The 25,763-nt window shown below is 37.0% G+C and overlaps 1 protein-coding gene across 6 annotated transcripts; it reads left to right on the top strand.

Annotated features, from left to right (window-relative positions):
• LOC103697128 (nucleolar protein 14) lies at positions 1-25,045 on the top strand. Of its 6 annotated transcripts, none has more exons than XM_039117157.1 (16): positions 1-108; positions 986-1,559; positions 1,775-1,909; positions 3,592-3,724; positions 8,285-8,367; positions 11,106-11,165; positions 13,123-13,335; positions 14,072-14,200; positions 14,342-15,001; positions 15,144-15,336; positions 15,536-15,729; positions 16,530-16,634; positions 16,756-16,898; positions 16,994-17,272; positions 17,896-18,229; positions 24,552-25,045. In XM_039117157.1, the coding sequence occupies exons 2-15, from the start codon at positions 1,329-1,331 to the stop codon at positions 18,158-18,160; spliced, it is 2,823 nt and encodes a 940-aa protein (XP_038973085.1). In that variant the 5' UTR covers positions 1-108; positions 986-1,328; the 3' UTR covers positions 18,161-18,229; positions 24,552-25,045. The 6 variants fall into 6 exon arrangements, with proteins under 6 accessions (XP_038973085.1, XP_038973086.1, XP_038973084.1 ...); XM_039117158.1 differs by having other exon boundaries at positions 1,187-1,559; XM_039117156.1 differs by having other exon boundaries at positions 1,190-1,559.
• Positions 25,046-25,763: the final 718 nt, after the last annotated feature.

Here is a 25,763-nt window from a genome sequence, read left to right on the forward strand (position 1 = left end):
TTCCGAGTGCCCTGGATTTGGACTTTGGAGAAGAGGAAGACCCAGGCCGGCTGCGGCGGAGGAACCTCTGGGGAAGACCCTGCCCGCGAGTCTCTTCGGCGTCCCAAGGTATGTCCCTCCTCCGGATTTTCTTTTAGCATAGGCAGGGAGGAGGTTCTGGCGAGGGGGGCTTGAGGCAAAGGGAGAGGGAGAGGTCGGGGTCGTCGGGGGTAGTCGGGAGATTTGGAGGAGGCGCGGGAGAAGAACAACCCCCCCCCCCCCCCCCCCCCGGGGGGGGGGGGCTTGAGGCAAAGGGAGAGGGAGAGGTCGGGGTCGTCGGGGGTAGTCGGGAGATTTGGAGGAGGCGCGGGAGAAGAAGAAACCCATCTAGCTCCCCCCCCCTCCCTGTTTTTTGGGGTCGTTCTCTCCCCGTCTAGCTTTGCTCTGTGTTTTTGGATTTTGGATTGGAGAGGGTCGGGCAAGGTGATGCCCTGGGGACAAGGTCGGGCTCGTCTTCTCTGTCCGCGGAGAAGAAGCACCGGTGGCTGAGCAACAGGCAGGTGGGTGAAAGGTTTCAGCCTTCTTTCGGTTTTCTCCGGATTTTTGCCTCGGGTGTGGAGGTTTTGGGATCGTTTGAAGCCATTGGTCTTTTTCTTTGAGCGAAATCAGCCATTGGTCTTGTTTTTGGGCTTTTTTTGGGTGGTTGAGGAATTTGGATTCCGGGGATGGTGTTTGCTTTCTTCCATGAGTTTGGTAACCTGGTTTGGAGTTTCTTTTGGGGTTGGGTACTTCGGTGAATATGCGATCCTATATTAAAGATTTCTGCTTTAGTTTCGAGCAGTCTCTGTTTTGTTTTGGTTTGGCTTCAACTACTATGCAATGCTTCAGAGAAGAAAAGAATGCAATGCTTCGTTGTTAAGTTCTTTAAGTCTTTTCTATTAGCATTTAGAAACAGAGTAATTTACCATGGAAACTCTTCTGCATTTATCTTTTGTCTGAAGTGTAGGTGGGAGGAAACGAAATCCAGATTTCAAAATTAAATCTTTTTCATCACTGTCACTATCATACCAGCCACGTTTCTTCCCTATTTCAAAATTATGTACAGAGATTTTTGTGGATGATGTGTTAATTCTGTGGTTAGTTGACATTGAAGCATCAGAAACAAAATATAATACATTATAAACTTGTCTCAACTGGCACTGCAAAGCAGCTGGGAAAAGCCATACTACACGACTGAGGTTAGGTGACCCGGACCTGGACCCGACCCGGACTAGACCTCTTTTCGCTCTGTTCTTGCCTTCTCCCCCTCCGAGTCCGACTTCGCTGGAGCCTCCATCCACCCGCCGCTAATGGCGAAGACGAAGGCCCAATTGAAATCCTCGAGCAGCTCCAAGAAGAAGAAGAAGAGCGCCAGGAGCTTGCTCTCCGGTCCGGCGGCTGCCGCCATGAAGGCAGCGAAGTGCGTCCGGGCGAACCCCTTCGAGACCATCTGGTCTCGCCGCAAGTTCGACATCCTCGGGAAGAAGCGCAAGGGAGAGGAGCGCCGCGTCGGCCTTGCCCGCTCTCTTGCCATCCAAAAGGTGCCCCCTTTTCTCCCTCAGCACCATGTCCATCTCCTTTCCAGTACATCCGAGTCTCATCTATACAGAACTTGGGTTGTCTTTTATTGATTACTTATATAAAGCTCACTTTTTATGAAAAGAATGGTATAAATTTATCAAGATTTGTATAAGGTGAAGTATTCTTGAGCTGGTATTATGTTTTCCTGCCTTTTCCCTCTGGATCTTGATAACAGAGAAAGAAGACTTTGCTGAAGGAGTATGAAGAGAGTACCAAGTCATCTAAGTTCCTGGATAAGCGAATTGGGGAAAAGGATGACACACTCCAAGAATTCGACAAGGCTGTCATGCGTATGCAACGTGAGCATCAGGTGATATTTTCCCCCTTTTTAATATTTATTTTTCTTTTATTAATTTGTATTTGAATTAAGTAACTTGATGCAGTTAGAGTTTCCTTTATATTGAATATGGATCATCTCAGTTGTTTTGTAAACTGTGCTTAAATTGGCTTGTGGTGTTTTCAGGTGTTCATGAATTTATACAAATGTAGCTGATACAATTGCTCTTCATTGTTTCCTGAAACCTCATTTTGTTTCCATCTATATTTTGTGTTCGATATAGTTTTCTTTGGTTTATGAAGTGTCCAGGGTTCATTCTTGTTCCTCTACCAAATCAGTTGTCAGAATATGACTAGTGGGATAATGCCATAAGTGCTTTCAAAGAGATACTTTTATCAATTGTTTCAGAGTAATCAAATGCTTTGAAAGAATGTAGGTAGCAAATAGGTGTCCAGGGGTCTTGTGCTTGGTTCTGCTCCTAGAGGTCAATGCTACCCAGGAGAAGTAAATTTAAAACACTAAGAAATACAAGAAGAAATTTTCAAAAAATAGTTGGAGTTCAAAAAATAAACATAATAAATCTCAAGTAATGTTGATAATTCCAAAATTATTAATCTTTTGGAGAGTATTTGTTCCTTTTGATTTCTTTATTTCTTCTAGTTGTGGTATATCACCTTGGCATCGAGTTCACTCTGCATCTCTTTATGCTTTTAGGAATAAAAAACTCTTGTTAATACTAGTAATGCCAAAGAAAAAAAAGCAAAAAAGGATGGGTAATGAGCCTTCATGCTAATGAATGAGCCATAGTCAGGGACCAATGTAAGTCTTCCTATCATAATCATTTTCATAACCATTAAGCCCTGTTCAGTGTCTGAACAATACTTTTTGAATTCAAATTTGTATTTGGTCATATTTTAAGCATTTCCATATTCTTTCCTATAATTTCTGCCCTTGTTACCTTGGGGCATCTCTTTCTGTTGACACATTCTTAAACAATGACCAAAGCACGCTCTTCTTACCTTCAGGTATTCATTATACATTCCTATATTGCATCAATCAATTTTTATTACTTTGTTTTTAATTTATGCAACTCATACATCTTCCCTTATATACTTATTTCTTGCTTTATCTCTTATAGTTATACTGTGCATTGATATAACATTGTAAGTTCTCCTGTATTCATCTTATTTTCTTGGACCCTCTTTGTTGTCCAACATCTTGAGCGGCAGAACATTGCCTGTCTTATTGTGATTTATAATTTCTTTTCCTTTAAAGTTACAAGTTATGTATCAGTTAGATACTTTCCAGGAACATCAATTTTTTCATTTCATCCAATTTAGATCTAATTTTGTTGTATATGTCTTTATCAGTCTCTCCTTTTTTTCTGTGTTGTAGACATAGAGAACTCTTTATTTCCTACGACTGTCTTGCTGTCACTGTTGGATTAAATTATTGCAATAATTTTATGTTCTTCAGTTGTGTCTTTAGATCTGTGATGGCTGAAACGTTTTCAGAGTTTCTGAATGAATATAAGTGCAGTAACCCTTATTTTTTGTCTTCCGAACACCTTTCTCTTAAACCACAGTGCTTCGTAATATCCAAGTGTTTGTCCTCCAGTATACCTTATCTGTTTTTCATGATTATTTCTCTTTAAACAATTTTCTGTACTTGCCTAAAACCTAGTGTTGATTTTTGGTTTCTTATACCTCTTATAGTTGAAGTTGAAAAGAACAAGCAAATATAATTTGTCTGATGGCGAGGAAGATGACTCTTTAATTTCTCAAGTGGATGACTTTGAGGACGAAATACCTCCAGATGATGATGAGGATGCGTTTCTTGGGACAGAAAGTATGCATTCTCTTTCTTGCAATGCATTTAGTTTCCCTCCTTTTCCTTGGGTATATGAGGTTGGCCTCATGAATAAATAAAATAAATAAATTCTAGTTTCTTCTTCTTAGGATCTTCTGAATTCATCAATGCACCAACGTTCTACTATTGTTTTAGTATATACTTGGAACTAAACTTGATAAAAAAGAAAAAAAAAGTACATTTCCTATCTTACATGTTATTTTATAGTTTTGATGTGTTAATATTGAGGTTTCTTGTTTGGCATTGTTAAGATGAATAAATTATCTCACGAACATGGCACAGTCATTTTGCTTGACTTGCTCATTTAGATTTTTTTTAAATAATTTGCAATTAATATTTTTAAAATCTTTAAACTTCCAATCTTGAATTTAGATTTGAAATACATTCTTGATTTTTTTCATTCATTTGGTTTTATTTTGAAGTTAAAAATTTATTTTTATAGTCATCAGAGGTAAATAAATCTTCTCTGTTGATTATTGTGGTTTTTGTGGATATGCATATTTGTGATATTGTGATATGTTATTTCCGTCCACTCAGAAAAGGCAGATAATTTATATTAGATGACAGCTGGCTATCAAGGGAGATGTCAAACTACAGAATGGACCGAATTCTGCTGTTTATGAATATTGGGTCATGGCCAATTTGAAAAAATAGAAGAGGCTAGCCTAAATAGGATTCTTTGAAGATTAAGGATTCACAAAGCTGATAACAAATATCTGGGATAAGGTTTGATAATTATGGTTATGATTATGTTGCATTTACTCATGGAATATGGGTGGCCGAGACTTCAATAGGGAGTCAAAGATTAGCAGAGGTTAGTGTGATGGCTCAAGTAGTGATTACCCATTTTTTTACTCAAAAGTGGAGGATCACCTTGCAGTTTGATTCTAGGAAACCAAAAGGTTCTTTTTCACATTGTATTTTGGGACACCTATTTTTACGAGTTTTGAGCTGCCAAGCAAGACTGCACACCATAGAATGATAGTGAAAGGTTAGTGCAGAATAGGAGGTTTGAGCAGCATCTTCATAAATCAGAAAAGATAAGATATCCTCTGTCATATTCTTTTGGGAGACTGGAGATCCTTTATGTTAGGAGATGGGCTGGAAAGGAACAAAATCCACATTTAGCAATCTGAATAAAGGTAAAGAGCTGTTTTCTTGTGAAGAAAGAGGTTTTGTTATAGAGGGTTCGAAAATCCAAAAATTGAAAAATCTGATTTGGGCCGTATGGTGGCTCACTGGTAAGTTTCCGTCTGAAGTGAGAGATGTAGGCTTTGTCACTGCACTAGATTTTTTTTCCCTTTTGTTTGCTTCATATATGATGATTACAGGAGCCCTAAAAGGAGGTTGAAATTTTGGAAAGGGAACATGGTTTATGGGGGTTATTGTCGCTGTACTCTATAGGTCCTTCAAAGCGCTTGCATTTGTTATTTAGAAGATTTAGAGCTTTCTAATTGTTTTCATATGAATTGCCCGGCAAGGAGAGGAGGCAAAGAAGAGGTTTGATCTTGTTGATGTTAAGAGGGGCGGAGCCAAGATAGTTTGCTAGATGGGCCAGAAAAAAAAAAAACAGTGACTTAAAAATTGGAATGCTATTTATTGTAATAAAATAACATTAGATATGAACATTTAAGTACCTAAGATTTTAATTATAATGTTCTCAGCGTTCTCCACATAGTTGAAGTTGAGTGCAAGAACAATAATTTCAATACATAGTAAGATGAGATTTGGATCACAAATTAATAACTAAATGGCCAGTATTAATATATCTAATGTCAGTATATCCAATATAAGGTGCAGTTGTCAGTCCTGATAGGAAGTCAGATTTCTGTCTTTGTTACAAACATCAATACTTTTAGGAAGTTGACTTACTTTGCTCTCTATAACATGATGTGATTTAAAATTAATCTATTGCATTGATAAAACATGATTAATGTGACATGAGTTCGGAAGAATATAAAATGCGAAATAAGTATTGCCGGTAAAAGAATATTAAAATAATTGCTAATCAATCTCCTTTTCCTTTCATCAAAATGAATTGCTAGCTATTAAGTACATCTAAAAAAAGAAAACTGGGCATGGAACAATTTTTTATTCTTAGAAGGATAAATTTTACTGCAAGAGAGAGGATACTGCCTTAAAGTGGTTCGAGCAACGTAGAAGAATTAGGTAAGATAGGTGGGTTGTCAACAATTATCAAGGATGCCTATGGGTCAGCCGTGAGTGAATCATATCCAAGAGCCAGTGCGCATGCGAGAGAGAGAGAGAGAGAGAGAGAGAGAGAGAGAGAGAGAGAGAGAGATTCTTAATGCAAAAAGGATGAAAGGTATAGACTGTAGAGATTATTTATATATTTATTTTTAAAGTGGAAGTATCAGCAATAGAGATTGATATAGTGGTGTTAATGTTTGAGAGGGCCATAGGGAGGAGGTTAAGTTTTTTAGTACTTATTGGACAATCTGATAAGATTTTGGGTGAGTTATAGAATGTTCCTTTTCTATTTGTTCTTAGAAAGAATGGGATTTTGGATTATTGATTTTGTGTTATTTTTAGAAAGAGTATATGTTACTCTCAATCAAACTAGGTTTCTAAAGGGAAGGCAATATTACGAAATTGTTATAGTAGGTGGTTCAGATACTATTTATCCAAGGACTAAAATAAGGGATCCATGAAAAGAAATTCCAAAATTTGTTGTCAGGGGGGCAGGTTAAATGGAGAAAGAGGCTATCATATAAAATATGAAGGAATTTCCACAAGCCAGGGGGGCTACAGCCCCCCTTGGCAGCCCTAAGATCTTCCTTCGTTTTTGCTTGATACATGATTTGGTAAAAGTGTCTGTTTTTTTTTTAAAATTTTGCAAGATATGCACAATCACCCACTCGGAAGGCTTTCATGATTATTGTCAGAGACAAGTCAAGCGTGGAGCATTTAGCCTATGTATAGAACACATTGTTTTCCTAATCCCTATGTTTCTTGTTTTTTTCTTTATCTTTTGACGTAATTGATGTATGCTGCCTGGATTTAGTGCCATTTGATATTTAATGCCTGTTAACTGAAAATTCTACTCCTGTCCTTGATTTCAACTGCGTATGTTTAGGCCTGGCCCTATACAACTGTGTATAAAACGGATATTACTATTATTAAAAAAACATGTGCAAATGTGTGCAGAACACTGGCCTAATTGAGTAAAGGGACCAAATAAAGGGCTAAATGTAAATGATAGTCAAACATATGATGGGTGTTAAATTGCCCTTAACCTTTTCACCTTGTCAAGGTGATGGAAGCTATCCTCTTCTTTCTTCAATTTTTTTTTTAATAATTGAGTGAAAAAGATGGAGGAGGGGATTGATTCTTTGCCTTCTACATTCGATATGCTTCCCTTTTAGATAATGGATACTTTCATTTCGTTATGTAGGTCTATATTCCTCTCTTGATGTTCTATAAATTACATACTCCTATATTGAATAGATAGTGGGTCAATGCCAAACTAGTTTACATACATCAATCTTTGAGCACTCATTGGGTAGATAATTATGCAAATGGTACATAACCATAACTAAATGAATGATGTGATGTCTAAATCTGTCAATAATGGTCAACGCGAATTTGACATGTTTATTAAAAAGGTCAAAAATCCAGACCCAGACCTCATCATTTTCCTGATAACTAAACCATCCCGACCTACAACGGGTTGAATCAAGTTAAAATGGGTTCAACATTGCCACCCGTACTTGACTATAAGTCTTGAAGATTTATTGCATCAACAAAGCTCTGGAGGTAATTGCCCGAAATTTGTTCACTAGAATATCAAAAATATGTGTCTAGAGTGATCGAGTGGATAAGTGTTTCTCAAGTGGTGTAACAACCACACACCTTTGTGATTTTTAGAAGTCTTTTTGGACAAAAATAAGCCTGCTAATATTGTGGTCGCATTGTTACGCAATATAATGCAGCCAGATGCAATAGATGGATGATGAAGAGATGCAATTGCTTAGGTGGATCATGAAAATATAACCGTGAAGGATGCTCAGGAGCCTGCAAATTGTGGATATGCTCAGGAGCTGAACAAATAGTGGATATAGTAATGGAAGTCTCACTAAGATGATATGGCCATGTGCCATGATGACTGAAGGCCCTGCTATTGGAAAGTGCTCATACTCTGTGGAGGTTTGGGAATGAGAAGTGAATGATATATCAAGAAACCTTGACAAAAGTGGCAATGAAGGATAAGGAAGAGCTTGTTTGGTCTGTGTACATGAAAAAAGATTCGTAAAACCTTTGATTAGCCGTGATAATGCTTAATATGTATAGGTGAGACAAGGCCCTCAGTGAAACAATGTCAACTGGACACTCTTCTATAATAAGCTCTCCACAGCTTATTGTTATTATGTTTGTCAAAAGAATTTATACTATTAATTTACCTCCTCACCTTAGGATGCATGTTTAATCTACAATTTGTTTTGTCAACTTCTAAAATGATATCCAACCTGTCTTGTATTGTCTTTTCACTGTTTAAACTTTTTTTTTACTTAATTACAGTGAGTGCAAACTCGTCAAAACACTTAAGTTTGCATCTTATGCCTGATTCTTCAGAAACTAGCTTGCCAGATGAAGAGGAAAAGGTGAGATTTTATTTCACTAATATAAATAATTCATGATCCTTGTTGATTAATATGAACTTAATTTTATTGTTTTAGTATGTAACGTTTCTCAATTATTGGTGTTGCTCTTTAGATTCTGTTCTATTATTTTCTTATGTAACAAATTATACGATCAATCTTAAGTTGGCTTTCAGTAGATTTGATTTCTGCTTTTTAAGTTGACTCTTTACTGGTGATATTTAATTTTATTTTGCATATTTATGTATAATGCTTAGGTGCTGTTGCCAAATTGGCATACCATATCATACATACACTTTCTATCGAGTGGAATGTTTCAAACTAATTTTTGAATTGACCATAAGTTGACCAGGTCCATCTCTGATCATCATTAGCTTCATAGCTACCCCAATTGTGTAACCTATCACCAGCTGGAGTTTGAAAAGTAGGACAAAGGACTCTACAACTTGCGGAAATTATGGGTCAAACTGTCAAAGTAAACATATTGCTTCTTTCCTATTGTTTACAGTTGGACAAAATTCCCAAGATGGAGAGCTAAAAGGGAATAGGGTTGATATCTTTATGCTTTTTAGGGGTAAAAAAGGAATAGTCATTCCATCATCTTCAACATTATCCAAGCAGAGACCAAGTGGTGACATATATTTACTCCTAGATTATGCAATACAATGCTTTCTAAGTTTGAATCTATTAGTAAAATACAATTCTCTAGTGCGAGGAAAGTGGGCTAATCTAATTCAGACAAGCGAGAAAGAAATTTGGAGATCTAAGTGAATAGTAACCTAATTACAAATATACAAATATACTACAACAATCTTAGATGAAGAAAGTTACCACGGAGTGTAGCAGACCAATTCCTTAGACCGTCATACTATAGTCTCAAGATTGATGATTGAAAAAAATGGCAAGCGTGGAGTCTTGAAATTTTGAAGCCAAGGTATGCTGTGCTAGTACTGGGACCTATACCAATTGCCCGGCGGGTGGTATGGGACGGATCGTGCTATTCCATTCCAGGCTTGTATCAACACAACCAAAGCCGACAAGGTAGAGGGAGAAGGTAAGAGAGGAAAAGAGTGAGTGAGAGAGAGAGGGGGAGGGACAGGCCGAGAGAGGGGGGAGAGAGAGATGGAGAGGTCGAGAGTGGGGGAGAGCGAGAGGGATTTTGAGCCCCTTTTCCTTCGGCCGCACGAAAACAAGGCCGGAGCCCCTGTTTCTTTAATAAGAGAGAGAGAGAGAGAGAGAGAGAGAGAGCTAGAGGGAGGGAGAGGGAGAGGGAGAGGGAGAGAGGGCGAAGCTCTTGTTTCAAAATGAAACAGGGGCTCCGCCCTTTTTTTTGATTTATTTGTCAAAGTGAAGTCGGCATGTGCTGCTGACTTCATTAAAAAATAAAAAAAATTAACTGAAGTTGACAGTATGTGCCGATTTCATTCGAGAGGGGCAAAATAAAAAAAAGCTACCCTCTGGCCCCTGTTACATTCGAAATAGGGGAACTGGAGGGCTTTCGGTCCTCCCTCCGCCTCCCTCTCCCTTCCTCCCTCCCCCTCTCCCTCTTTTCTCTTTTTTCATTCGAAATAGGGGAACTGGATGGTTTTCAGCCCTCTCTCTGCCTGCATGCGCCGCTCGCCCTCCTTCCCTCCCTCCCTCTCCCTCGTGTTGTCGGATTTCTCGAACCGAGGGGCAGAGTCGTGCTGGTCCACCCCTAATACAGCTTGGTATGCCCCAAGTTAAGCAGTTCGAAGCGGTACTACATTCTTTGCTTGAAATAGTATGGAGTGGTCATCAAAGTTTAGAAGGGAGTTAAATAACTAAAAAATAATGAGGAAAATTTAATAGAACTAAAGAATGTTGGATTATGTACATTTTATTTATTGGGTTATGTAAAAACATAAGGTAGACAAGAACTTTAACAACAGCGAAACCACCACCATAATTAGTAGCACATAGAATTATTAACTAGCAACAAAGATCATTTTGAAAACAATAGCATCCTGCTATTTGGATCTGGCTTGAGCTGTATGCAAGGTCTATTGGTTAACAAGATGTTAGGTTAAAACATAATTCAATTTTGAAGGAAATTTGGCTGGTTGTGTTGGGATCAAGGAGATGTCGGGCCTTAACTTCAGGTTTTAAGTAAGATTGATGGTGAGCTAAACAAGTCAGGGCTTAGGTTCATCTAAGGAGCGTAGCAAGTTTTAAGCTTAAAGGGACAAAGAATGGTCTTTTTCTTAATAGATTGGTGGCGCTGCTGTTGTTGGTAAAGAGGGTTATAAAAAAGGGTCTGTGAGGGTTGTTTCTTACTGTAACTTGGAAGTTGATAATGATAAACAGGAGATGGATTAAAGTCTTAATATCCACTGGTTGGGGGCTATTTTGTAGCTTGACAGATCAGAACTGGCAGCAGATCAGCTGGTCTGTTGTCTAGTGAATGTGTGGAACATGTGCAGATGCTGTAATAACTGTTTCATGAAATTTACAATGAGCGAAAGGATACATGCAAGTATCACTTTGAACATTTGTTCTGATAATTTGTATTTTTGCTGGCAATATATAGGCTTTTACTAACATATGCATTACCCTGGTCTTCTTCTTGATTTTCATATTCTATAAAATCTTATGCCTTGGATTGTTTCCTTAGCAGAATGTGTCTTGTTCCTGGATTCTCAAACTTTGTTCTCTTAATTAACTTTTCTTACCCATTATACGGCAGTTTTAGTTCCTCACTGTGTAATGTTTTTTGCTGGCAGGCCCATAAAAGCAAGAAGCAAGTAATGTTGGAGATAATTTCAAAGAGCAAATATTACAAGGTAGTGTGTCTCTGAGCCATTCTGTTACTTATCTAATTATTTAGTCCTCACTATATTCTGTTTTATACATATGTCAGGAATCTGTTAAAGATTTATTGTGTCTGTGATTAAGATTCATTAGTATCAAATTTGCATTGGTTTTTTAGCAGTTCATATTAGCTCAGATTCTCCTCAAGATGTTTGACATGTGTCAACAAATGCTTAAATTTGTGTGCTAAATGCTGAAGCAACTTACTCTTATAATTTCCATGAAGTGCTATTATACAAGATGGAATTGACTTTACCTAGAATCTGTTTCTTATTGTAAAGTTTGGAGGCAGTGAGTCTTCACTTTGAAAGCTAAAATTTCTTTACTCCCTCTGTTACCTTCTTTAGTGTAATCAAGGTTCATTCACTTGAGCTTTGTATTTCTTTTTTAACATCAACCTAATGGCTGCGCAATATATAGAGGTTCTTAGACAACCACCTCCTAAATCCCTGAATATTAGTTTCATCCACTCAAAAACAAGGTGCGCCGTCTCAGTACCGGGCTTTGTACTGGTGCCATCTTGTTGTTGTGTCGATACGCCTAGTATGGAGGCCGGTTCGGTGTACCGATTGTTGGTACGCTCCTCTATTATATATCGGTACCGAATCTGTACGGTACGGTATGTCCTATATCATCCGGTTCGGTGTGGTATGCTTCATACCATTCGATTTGGTACAGTATGACATACCTTGCTCAAAAGTGAGGTTGAACTTCCATTGTGCTTGTAACTGTGCGTAGTATATGCTGCATTGGTTACTGCAAGTGCTGAAGTAAAGGTCCCAGTGCTTTATTCAGATCAATGGATCCTGTATCTTTCCCTTTTTTGTTTTTTTTTTTGGCAGGGGTAGAGTATAGGCTTAAAGGGGCCAAGGTCCTGTTACATTCTTAAACAAGATACAATAACAGCATCAGCTTAAATAAGGCCATTGGGTTCACGTGGGAGGGTACATTGACATTGAGATCTTGTTGTGTTCCAGAGAACAAGCTAAGCTCTCAAGGAAATTGGTGAGTTGGTTACCTTCTCTGTAGACATGCAAGGCCTGGCTACTATTGGCATTTCCCATGATCTTCCAGGTATCAACTAAATAGGATGAGAGATTGAGATATCTGATTTCCCACCCATGAGATGATAGCAAAGGAATCTCCCTTGAGCCATACATGAGCTGAAGCCTGTATGAGATGCAGCCGTTATATTCTTCCTATGTTTATATTCTTTAAGAAACCTTGTCTACTTGTCAGCGTTATGGAAACTTTACACAACTTCAATATGATCAGGCATCAATAAAAATTCACTATTATGTAGGAAAATGGTGAAGCATTCTTGCATTAGGCCATTGAATTTGACCTTAACCCCATCCTTTTCTTCTGCCAATATTTGGTGAAACTGCAAGCCACATTATGTCCATTCTGGTTGCTTGAAAGTTTGGGATGCTCTGGGGAAGCTGTGGGCATTGATTAAAGTAACTTCTTAGTGTATTGCCATTGTCTGAGTCAATTAGCTAATCATCTTTTTGAGTATCATTTGGAAGATTTTCTTTTTGTTTTTTACTAATCTATAAATCTGGAGAACATATACTGCAATCCATGTATTTAAATTAAATGCTTCAGTACCGGGTGCGACATTATGTTGCTATGTTTATTTGCTTGCAGGTATACATGAAGGGCTTGTTTGAATATTTATAGTTATCTGGCCTGAGTCGCATATACATGTCTATGTACGTGCATGTCCTTGTTAGCTGTCAAACATGTAACTTTTGTTCAGTGAAATGAACATGGCATTGAACTAAATATTGTTTAAAGTTGCAGGCAAGCCATAAATGCACTTAAATGTTTGTGGTGGTCTTATAACAAAATATAGGAACTTAATGAGCTTATCATAAATCAAAGGCAAATTAGGTCATGGGTTCTTACATATTGTTCTTTCTGCAGGCACAAAAGGCAAATGATAGGGAAGAAGATGAACATCTAACGGAAAAGCTTGACACAGACTTCACATCCTTGGCCCAAACAGATGCTCTACTGTCTCTAACGCAGCCAAGTAAGATCAATGCTCTAAAGGCTCTGCTGAATAAGAGTGATGGAATACAGTCTTCTAAAGAAGCATTTTCTGGTTCAGCAGACAAAGAATCTTTCTTTAACAAGGTAAGCAGATCCTATGATTGTTTCTAAGAAGTATATTCTTACTTATAAGTTTTTAGAATAGTTAGTAAAACTGCAAATCTGACTTTTACTAAGAATTATTTTCTTTATTTTGTATCATGTATTATTTTAAAAGTATATTCTTAATGGTAGTTTAAGTTAAAACTTCATTACTTTGCTAAGCATTAATGGAAACATGAATTCCTTGATGATTCAAGCTGTTAAAATTGGCCTCAATTTGCTACCCAAGGAACACTTTTTCATGGGATATTCTATGTAGCTCTTTTCTGCACATTTGATTGCTTTGCAATTTTGTGTCAGTGGTGGGATTGCTGCATGACACGTCTATTGTGGGATACATGGAAGCCTTGCACTCATGAAAGCACTATGTTACTTTGATGATTCTATATATATGGTTAGCTTATTCAGTAAATCTTCAACACGTTGCAGTTCTCTTGGCAAAAATATTGTAATCTTGCTAGCAGAAAACAAGTGCAGTTTAATAATTTTTGTGGTACTATCTTCCTATGTGCTAAAGGTGCCTTCTCCATCCTCCTAAATTGTTTTTCAATTGATATAGTAGTGATGGGATATCTTTCTAAAGGCAAAAAGAAACCCACTATATTATTTTTAACTTGGTAATCTTTTATTTTTTTCATTACTAGGTTATGACCAACTTTATCTTTTACCTGAATTCATACTTGCATCTTTTGTCAATCTGTTTTGTTATTATCTGCAGGAACAACCTGATGCTTATGACAAACTTGTCAAAGAGCTGGTGTTGGACAGGCGAGCTCAGCCATCAGACAGGACGAAGACTCCAGAAGAAATAGCCCAAGAAGAAAGAGAACGGCTTGAAAAACTGGAGGTATGCATAGACTGTCTTCTATGCTAATGTATTAAGTTGCAATTTCTATTGTTCTTTGAATGAGCAATTGTTATGACATGTTAGATACATGCTTAATATTTGGTAATTTCAAGGTATATTTTGATTGTTCATATTTCCTAGGAGAAACGTCAAAAAAGGATGCTTGCTACTGATGATACCTCTGATGAAGACAGTGATGATGGTGAGAATCGCCATGAACCGGCATTGAAGAATTTCAGAGCTGTTTCTGGTGATGACCTTGGAGACTCTTTTTCAATGGACGAGAGTATTGCAAATAAAAGCGGCTGGGTCGATGATATTTATGAAAACCAGGATGTTGATGATCATGACCAAAATGAAACAAACTCTGAGGATTCAGAAAGAAATGGCCACGAAGGAAGTGATGATGATGATGGTGAGGGTAATGAGAATGACACCAGTTGTAATGACTTTCAAAGTATGTCCACCATGAAAGATTGGGAGCAAAGCGATGATGATGATCTGGATTTGGATGGAGAAGAAGCAGAGGGCCCTGATGAGGAACATACGGACATCAATAACAAAATGAGCATGGACATGCAGAAACAAGGCCCATTAAAATCTCATAAGTCTAATGCTATGGACAAACTGACTCCATCTGGACTGGAGGCACTTCCGTTTGTGATTGAAGCTCCAAACAACCTGACAGAGTTATGTTCATTGCTGGACAACCGTTCGGATACTGAAGTAATTGAGGCTATTAATCGAATTCGAGCATGCAATTCCATAAGACTTGCAGCAGAAAATCGGAAGAAGATGCAAGTATGTTTCTATTTCTGTATAACAAGTAATTTTGTTATCTTTTCCTCCGTAAGATATTTTTGGGATCTTGGGAAGACGACATATTCTTTGTGAGTCAACATGCATATTTTCACTTTTAATTATTTTTTTTTCCTGTTTACAGGTCTTTTATGGTGTTCTCTTGCAGTATTTTGCAGTCTTAGCTACCCGAAGTCCTTTAAACATTAAGATAATCAATTCACTTGTTAGACCATTAATAGAGATGAGCGTGGAGACTCCATATTTTGCAGCCATTTGTGCCAGGCAACGGCTAATACACATCCGGACTCGATTCTGTGAGGATATCAAAATCCCAGGTTTGGATAACAAGACTTTTGTAGTTATTCTTGTGAAATGATAAGTTGTATTCAGAGGAGCATTTGAACTCCTTTAGCATAGCCTTAATCTAAGTTATTATTTATGTCATTTGTCTTAAATCTCTTGCTGACACCAAATCGTTGTCATATAGCTGGATGGTTATGGTTATGTTTTCTTTTTCTGGTGATATCTTATCAGGGAAAAGCAGCTGGCCAACTTTAAAGACTTTGCTTCTGTTGAGATTGTGGTCACTGATATTTCCATGTTCTGACTTCCGCCATGTTGTTATGACACCTGCACTCCTATTGATGTGCGAGTATCTGATGCGTTGTCCCATAGAATCTGGTAGAGATGTTGCTGTTGGATCTTTTTTATGTTCCATGGTGTTCTCGGTAAGTTTTTATCGGAGCCAATACTATTTTTCCTTGCGACCACATATTTTCAAGTAGTCTGCCTAGAATTGCTGAAACAACAAAAGTAGTCTGCCTAGGGCCTTATCTCACTGGCCAATGACCTGGCATTGTGAGATACTCTGGCTATATAAATTTTGGAGTTGCTAATGTTAGTTCATCATTTTGTGGTTATTTCATTATATTCTAGGATACACAGATGGTCTCAAATTACATGGTGCGTCCATATTTGATATTTGTCTTTCATCCTTGTGATTGAATACACCTAGGATATGTGTTGGATACTCCTCTTAAGAATCATAATTTTTTGAAATAGGCTCCATAAAATTTCATTCAACTGCATTGCGGGAGGAGGGAAAGGCCTTTTTTCCTCTTTGGTGAATGTTAACCTTTAATGGTTGATAAGTTTGATGGTTAATTTAAAATTTTTGTGATGTTTAGATAGTTGTCTGGTATAGATTATGGTCTATGGATTTTAATAACTCCTTGATGGAGATTGTGGATATTGATTTTATCATATGATAATGGAATATGGAATATGTTATTGTCGTAACTCATTGTGTTCCATATGTTCTACTAATGCTTTTTACATGCATGTAAAGAAAAACTATATTATTGATTTATTGTTGTAACCAGCCATATCATATCTAATTTTTTCAAGATATGTTGCATTGGCATATTTATGTCTTGATGTTTCCATATCCCATTTCTTTGTTCATTCTTGAATAATTATTTTAAGTTGCACATTTAGTAGTCGTTAATTGACATAATTGCTTTTACAGGTTACTAAGCAATCTCGGAAGCTCTTCCCTGAGGCTATAGTATTTTTGCAAACTCTCCTAATGTCTTCTATAGGGTTAGAGTTTGGACTGCAACATCATTCTAAGGTATATGTTGCAGTTTGCAATATTTTGCTTGAACTAATGATTTTTTAGCTGGACAAGTAGTATATTGTTATGGTGTTTTCTTTATAGATGCTAAAGTCAAGGATGTGTTTCTTTTATTAAGCAGTTCATCCATCTTAAGGAAATTAAAGGACTGAAACCCTGGCTCAGTATACGTGATCAAGTGTGTGATGTACATCCCATTGATTTCCTCAAGGTCATGGACATGCAAGCAGACTCTCCTTTTTTTACCTCTGATAACTTCAAGTAAGTCCATAATTTTAGTAGTCAGAATAGATGCATAACCTTTGTAAGCATGTTCCTGTTTGATTCCACCCCTCCCTATGTTTTTATAATGACAGGGCCAGTATTCTACTGTCTGTGGCTGAAACATTGAAAGGCTTTATCAACGTTTATGAAGAATTAAGCTCCTTTCCAGAAATATTCCTGCCAATTTCTGCATTGCTGCATGAATTGCTTCAGAAAGCTAAGTTACCAGGCATTTTACGAGGCAATATGGAAGATGTTATTGACTTAATTAAGAAGAAAACTGATAACCATCATGTGCTGAGGCAACCACTCCAAATGCGAAAGCAAAAGCGAGTGCCAATCAAATTGCTGAATCCAAAATTTGAGGAGAAGTATTCACTTTTCTTAAAACTAGTATTTTCCATCATTGTTGATACACAGTTTATTATTTATTTCATTGCTGGAAAGGGCTACAATTTGAATCTTATTTGCACTGAGTTGTTTAAATATAGGCAGGTATTTTTCAGAAGGGCATTTGTAGTTTGTATTGGTTCTAATATGGTTTTATAAAGCTGAGGCTTTGCGTGGATGCCCAGCATCCCCATCCATGGGATATGCCCCACAAAAGTAAGCATGCCATGTAGAGAAGGATGAGAAACGAGAATGGGGAAAAATGAGAGGAGGCCATTGGTTCCCTCATCCACACATCTTAATGATACTTGAATGCATCTTAAAATATGATTTATAATATCCATATTATCTAGGAATGGTAAAAATCAAGATCTCCTCTCACCCTCTTAGATGTCTCCATCTTCCCATGTCCTCCTCCTCACCCAATTGGGAAATATCATTAGTATAGAGTGCTTGGGCATTGAAATAGGTTCTTGGTACTTTCTCTGAATTCAATACGACACTGCCGAAAAAATTTCATGTATAAATTAGAAACAAACAGGAGTTTTACTTTAGTATTCTACTGCAATTTGTTGACTTGTTCCTTTTTGGAAACATTGTGCAGCTTTGTAAAGGGTAGAGATTATGATCCAGACCGAGAAAGAGCAGAGAGGAAAAAGATGAAAAAACGATTAAAGAGTGAAAAGAAAGGAGCAATACGTGAACTACGTAAAGATAATCATTTCATATTTGAATTGAAAGAGAGAGATAGGATGTTGGAGGAAGAAGAAAGAGCAGAAAGGTATGGGAAGGCAATGGCTTTCCTTCAAGAACAAGAGCATGCTTTCAAATCTGGACAATTAGGAAAAGGAAGGAAGAGGAGGAAATGAAGCTCAACCTGGATTTGCTCTGCTGTACATACTCTGGATCATTTTATCATGTTGCCAAGCTTTCTAAAGGTACGTCAAACCTATGTTTTTCTTTCTGCCTTGTTTTTGCAGTGCTATGTTACTACCAGCACTGTCAGTTCAGTTTCATATCAGTTTTATCACTTTATGAATTTGCAGGAAAATATGGACAGGCAGTGCTCTTAGATATTTTTTTTTCCTTTTGGGAGGGATCACATTAAGAGACCTTTTGTATTTTTAATAACTGTTAGATATTTATTGAAACACGAAAGAATGAAGCAAATGGCATGCGGACATCTACTGAAATGGGATAGAGAAACTAAAGGAAACGCATTTTTTGCTGACAATACAAAATATAGGAAAGTTAAAGAAACACTAGTATAATTTTTAAAAACCTTTTTAGGTGACACATGATCTATTGAGAAGTAAATTGCAATCTTCCTACAATTTATAAAATATAATACGTATTGGTCATCTGGTGAAGTTCTCAACAGTTAAAAGTAAATGCAACAAGAAGTTGTACTAAATAATGAAAAATTAGTATAAAATTGAAAATAAATGACCAATGAATAATGTATGAAACTTGTAGCTGTAACTAAAAGTCAATGTGCGTTGTATTATGTGAATTGGCTTGCTCCAGTGGTCATACTTCTTGGCTTAGCAACTACAGATTTTGGTTTGTGCATCCCTGAAAATTTGTATTTGGATAGTTACAGTTCAGGCGGGTCTCCCTTCCTTTCTCTTAGAAAACCAGCTCCATAGTATAGGTCTCAGTCGGTCCACCTGGTCCTAGTCTGGTGGCTTCGTCCCTCACTAAGCAACAACCACCTATAGGGGCCGAGCATGTGATTAGGCCCTGAACAGGGAGATCAAGTTTGAGATTTCTTGAATTTTCATTGGATGATGGTAAATTCAATAATATGGAAATAGTTTTACGATAGTATATTCAACTATATTTAGGTTGTTAAGCCTCTCTGGAATTATAACTAGATTTCTTGCTCAAGAAGACTGTTGAAATTATAAAAGCAGAAAGGATATCTGTGCTTTTCTGCACTAATCTTCCTCTTTATTGTAGAATTTCAGACTTAAAAACTTGGAAGAAAATAAATCAAGTTAGGGAAATGGTAGATTTGAGGAATAACACTTCAATTGAGTAAATTAATCTCGTATGATCTTTTTTAAACATAAAATGTATATAATCACATCACTAAAAACATAATGCCTTTTACTGGTGTTTTATTTGAGAAAAAAGGAATCTGAAAATTATTATTGTACAATATGATATGATTACTGATGAGGTATGACATTCTAATTACAGAGTCGACTTCATTCTTGCCCTACACACACTTCAGTATCTTTTCATAACAAAAGAAAGCACAAGCTGTTGTAACTTAATAATCAACATTTGATTCTCATGGAACCCTATATAGAAAAACTCCAAGATCAGTCTTAAACAAATTATAACTTAAGGATTTTCATTTCCTCAAAAATAAGATGCTTATTTATAGTCAAATAAAATTTTGAAACGCTGAAAAACATATCGTGGTCAGAGAAGCATGAAGCTTCCTAAATAGGGATATGTTGCAACTTAAATTATCCTAAGAAAATTTAAAAGAAAATGACAACAACAAAACACCAAAGTTACCCTAGATGGTCCAACTAGCATACCACAGGTATCATCGACATAGATCAAACATAAATGACAAGGAGCAAAACCTTGGATTATCCTCTATTCATCAGTATAACCATATTGAATATAACCTAATATAAAAGCTACCAACATATGTATTGTATATCCAAATGGATTAGAGTGTTCACGTTCAAGCCTTTTGGCTTGGCAATTGGGCTACCACTTAATGTACCATCCTAAAATGTCTACAGAATGTGAAAAGTGTGATATCTGGAATGATTTGTGGGTGTATGTATCTATAACCTAATATAAAAGCTGCTAATCAGTGGCTTTCTTGTCGCCTCCATGTATTAGCCCATGTTTGAGGACTACAATGGGCCCCATCGGAAGCGCCTGCAGTCTACCAATTCTCAGAACTGGTAACAAATGAAGGATTGAATGCTCTCATGCTTTGCAGATTGCTTTGCCATGTGTCTTTGATTGTTGAATCTTGGGGGGACCTGCCACTTAAGGTCGAGTCCCAGTGGACACAGACCACTATAAATTTTTTCCAACAATTAACCACACAAGTCTTGTTTGATAGGGAAAGAAAACTCCAGCGTGTTGAACATCAATGAGTCTCAGGTGTACCCATCTCTCAGTATTGCTCGGACACATAATTCCTTGTGATATAGCTATTTAGTCTCCACCTCTGGGGCATGGGGAAAAAAGTTAGTTGGACAAACGAGTCTCTCTTTTGGATGTTTAAATCAACTCAACACCATTGAAAGATGTAAATTGACCTACCCATTTTTTCTTTTGTTATGATGTTTCTTACGAGAACTGTAGCAATTGAGCTGTATTTTATATGCTTCCCTTTTCTATCATATTTTCCAATCTTGCTTGTGGATCCAATTTTTGCGATCCCAACTTCCAACTAGATATGACCAGAAGAATAGTTTTATTTCTTTCCAAAACGGAAACATCAAAAATAAGTTTTCTTATTGAGATCATTTTTTTACTTATATAAAATTAAATGAATTGATACAGTGACTGTTATGCTAATTTTTGGGGCCTCCCCATTATGTTATATGTACTAGGTGCTTAAGTAACAATAATTATTCAATTATTATTTTACCATGTTGGGCATTATATAATGAGTAATGGTTAATCATGATCATGATGATTTTTATATTCCAAAAAAAAAAATAAAACCAAATGGTAGGAAAAACATAGCTATTAAATTTGTTAGTGCGATAAAAAACGATAGCCTTATGAGCCATCATCTATAGAAATACAATGCACAATTGATGTATTAAATGCATGATGGAGTATTTTATTAGTGGTCATGGTATGGTCATGGATGTCATTGGATATGGTCATGGATGTCATTGGATAAAGTGATATGCATGACTCTTATCATATTGGGTTTCAAATCAGACTTCCTCAGTCAAGGAAAAAATGTCTTTACGAATGGCTGTAAATCCATCGAAATTATGGTATCATCTACAGATGATAGTTGAACTTTGGCCATAGTTCTATGTGTTCTGCACAAGGTTTATTAGACCAATATTGGGCTCGTATTAGCTAGTAACTGGTTCGGTATGGTACCGATACGTACTGTATCACACTAGGGCGTACTGAACCATGGGGAGGAGGAAGAGGGAGAAGGAGATGAAGAGAGAGGGGAGGGAGAGAGAGAGGGGGGGAGGCTTACCAGCTAATGGTGTCACAGTGTCGGAAGGGGGACGTAGAGGAAGTGAACAAGCATTTGATGGAAAGAGAGAGGGGAGAGGCCTACTGGCTGACAGCATCACGACACAAAGGGGGTAGAGTGAGCGAGCGGCAGGGGGGAGAGAGAAAGAGTGGGGAGGCTTGATTGCCAATGGCATTGCAGCATCAAAGAGGGGAGCATCCGATGGAGAGAGAGAGAGAGAGCCTGCAAAGGCTCTCAAACCCTTGAACCATGGGGGAGTTATATAACCAAACCCGAGAGAGAGAGCTTGCAAAGGCTCCTGACATTCGATTTGGTTCGGTATAGATCAAATTGCTTGGTTTGGTTTGGTTCGTATATTGCTGCTGCTACACATGGGCTTCCTTGCCTTTGGTGACTTGTATACATCCAAGGCTGATGTTTGTTTTCAATTACTGGTCCCTTATGTAGGGCCACTAATTACAGCCCCATGCAAATCAAGTTGTTTTCACCATGATTGGGTTCGGTTAGGTTGTCTGATTTGAATTGTAGTTGGGCTCCACAAATTTCAGCATGTCTAAGTATCAAATTATTTTATATGGACAGCTGTTTCCATCTCATGATCCTCTCCTTCCCTGCATTCCATGCTCTTCTCTTCTCTGCTATCGACTCTTCGCCACTTAGGGACTCTAGATCTCCCATGCTGAAATGTGTCTCTTTCACTATCCTGTTCTCTTCTCCACATCAAAGGGATTTGCTTTTCTATTGGTTGTTTCTACTTGCAAATAAAGTTGCTGGAGCATTAGAGAAGTAATTTAAATCATTCACCACAGGAGTATCTCAATCTACTCGGGGTTCCAAATATCTATCACGAACTGAATATTTTGTAGGTGTAAATAGGTTTGCCACATTCTTTTAGCTTTTTTTTTTTATTGGAACCATACTATGCATGCCATCCATGCGTTTATGTGAATGGTTCATCCATATTTTTTTATGGTTTTATCCAATCGTCAAATGGTATATCAATTAATCATGCATTTATCATTAGTTATTAATATTTCATGCCACCCATTTTATGTTTGTCCAAATGCCTCTAGTACATTGTTATTTCTATCATGGAGATCATTATAGGAATGAGGATGCGGCAAAGAACATTTGTTCCCAGTTACCCACTAGTACATGCTAATTGACTAGTGCTCTTCTATATGAGCATATTTACATATATGCATATATACATACGTCATACTTGCATACTTGCTTCAATACATATATACATATATGTTTGTATATATATATATATATATATATATATACATATATACATATATACATATATGTTTGTATATATATATATATATATATATATATATATATATATACATATATACATATATACATATATGTTTGTATATATATATATATATATATATATATATATATATATATATATATATATATATATATATATATATATATATATATATATATTGGATGCACTGCGTCACCTCGAATCCAACGAATCTCAATCTTCTCACCTTAGTTCCAACTGGATATCTCTCACGTTTCCTCGATTCCAATCAAATCTCATTGCTTGACCATGGCTCTTGCCTGAATATTGCCTTGTAGCCTCAAATCCCATTGGATCTGCCCACCCTTGCTCTGAAGGCCGCTACGACTGGTTGCCACCTTGAGTCCTGCTGGATCTGGCGATGCTGCCTTGAATCCACTGGTATTAGCCACATGCTTGAATCTTGTTGATCTAGCCTCAAATCCCTCTCTTTCACTTGATAGTTCTACATGCTGGGTGAAAACCCCTTCAGCTGGACAGTCCAAATGGTTGGCATTTGGGTTATCGGCTTGAATGGGTTTTGGTAATTTTTGAGCTTTGGTTTGATATGACTCATAAGGCTAAAAGGTGATGAGTTGGACAGCTTGACCTGAATGAGTCAAGCAGGCTTCAGAACACTAATTGAGATGCAAATATTCTCGAGAAAGCTGGTACAACTGAAAATATTATTGATTATGATTCATTTGCTTGTTCTGTAACTTTTTTGTAATTCTTGGCATGATTATACCTTATAAAGAAATGTAAAAGTATAAAATAAAGAAGCTAGTATTTGTATGATATGGTTCAACATCTCCAACGTATACCACATGCCTATCCGCCACTCTTTTAAGTTGGTGGGTGTCTTATAATGTTGAAATCCTAGTTCATTCGCTATAAGAAAAACTCTTTTGGTTTGTATATCTCTTATCTTCAATCGAGCTGAACCTGAATCACCTTATATTGTGAGCACCCTAAGAAATTCTGCAATTTTTTTATTCTCTTATTGGCCTTTGCTTTAGTACATGTATCATTTAGAACTGGTGAAGTCTGATAGACTCCCTGGGTTTCTAAGATGACTCTTTTCCTGGTCATTGTATCTATGTGGACCCTAAATCCAATGACTAATATAAATAGAAAAGGGTCATTTGACCTGATATATTATATGTAATCCATAATACAGACATGCAACCTGTATGCCGGATTAAATTGGTTACATTGGTGGGAAATAAATTAAATATTAGAGGAGGGAAAATAGGTTATTAAAACCTCCACTGTAGCACATACCTGCTGTTTACATTTTTGGCCCTCAGGTTATGCCAGACATGCTTTTGCCTTTGCACTTTAGAACAGTATTTTAAGCTGTGATGGACATGCCTTCTTTTGTGTCTGGCAAAAGGAGGGAGAACCTTTCCGATTCTCATAAATGATTCTTCTTGACTAGCTATATTGATTCACTGGAGTGTGTTCTTCCACAAGCTTATGCAATTTCTTACATGAAAAATTTCTACAGTAGTATTAATATATAAGATTATCATTATTTTGTATTTTATGTAGCATATACTTGCAGTAAAGCAGAAACAACAGTTTTTTCATCAAATGTTAATTTGCAGACATTTGCTTGATCACTTAATATTTAGTGTCTTAGCTGCAGAATTCAATCTTACATGAGTTTTTGTTCTTACCATCTTTGTTTAGATATAGATTAGTTCCTCTTTAATTTACTAGCTTGCAATAGATTTTGCAGGGTGTATGTCAGAAAATATGGTATTACGGCAGAAGGAAACTACATGCATCAACATGATATACAGGTTTCCCAGAGATTGAGGGGATCAACAAATTGCTGATCTTCCGGTCTGACTTCCTCAAGAACTCAGCAGCTCTCAGTAAAATGTGACTAATTCAATTCTTCCGTCACCTGTTCCAATCTATGCTTGAGTTAATTGCCATCATGGGCTACATTTCAGATACGGTTGTCTCTTGGGATAATTTTATATTTAATATTTAATATTTTGTATTTGCTGTCATCTATCTGCTTATTAGGGATTAGATGACAAGAATATGCTCATGGTGGAAATAAGTTTTTCTGGTCAGATTATGATGTTGAAATTTAATGAATGCCTTAGATTTCTGAAGGGGAATTTTAGCGGACAAAGCAAATGGATGCTTGAGAAAAACCTGTCATATCTGGAATAGAGAATTGTAACAAGTTCATTCGAATGCGCTTGCGTTTTCTTCTTATTAGCTATCCAGACTGTATAGGGTGCATTCTGATTCTGATTCCGATTTTTAGATTTTAAACATCCGACAACTGCTCCTGGAATAAAAGAATTTAATAATTTATTGTTGGATCTGGTTTTCCCTTCTAAATGATTTCTGATCAGCCACTGGGTTAGAAATCAGGCCCATACTGATTGTATGTTTATATTGTATTAATTTTTTTTTATTTCCAACGAAAAGCTTGAGATAACAGGGTAAATCATTTATGCTCTATGTGGAAAAATTTATGGTTGTTTTAAATATTGGTGAGCGATTGTTTCATATATTTCATTGATCGAGATCAGATTCTCTAGCCATGAATCTTCTGACAAACTACGATCAAGAGGGAAAATTGCACCAAATAATGCACTAATTGTGGATCTATGAAGGCTCGCGGGATTATGATCTTGCCTTATACAGGTTCAAGATATGAATTTTGTGAAGTCTTTGATGGCCTACTGTCCTTCGAACTTTGTGACTCCCAAATGTTAATGAAGGCTACACTGTCCAAAGTTAATCACTGGGAGTATTGCTTGAATTTTAGATAACGGTATTCTCATAGACAGGCTTTAGCGAGGTAAATGTACTGCATTTTGAGATTGATCTTGTGCGTTTTGCAGGACGTAAAGAATGACAATTCGTTGACTCGGTGAAGACCAATCCGATAGGGCCAGATCTCTCTTCTTCTTTATAGGCAAGT

This window comes from Phoenix dactylifera, unplaced genomic scaffold, assembly GCF_009389715.1.
Source record: "Phoenix dactylifera cultivar Barhee BC4 unplaced genomic scaffold, palm_55x_up_171113_PBpolish2nd_filt_p 000188F, whole genome shotgun sequence".
NCBI lineage: Eukaryota > Viridiplantae > Streptophyta > Magnoliopsida > Arecales > Arecaceae > Phoenix > Phoenix dactylifera.

What these genes read in the sequence shown, in the direction of transcription:
- LOC103697128 (XM_039117157.1), top strand. Translation starts at nt 1,329, where the DNA reads ATGGCGAAGACGAAGGCCCAATTGAAATCCTCGAGCAGCTCCAAGAAG. An exon ending in GTATGCAACGTGAGCATCAG is followed by an intron (nt 1,910 to 3,591) that starts GTGATATTTTCC and finishes TACCTCTTATAG; the next exon opens with TTGAAGTTGAAAAGAACAAG. An exon ending in AATCCAAAATTTGAGGAGAA is followed by an intron (nt 17,273 to 17,895) that starts GTATTCACTTTT and finishes AACATTGTGCAG; the next exon opens with CTTTGTAAAGGGTAGAGATT.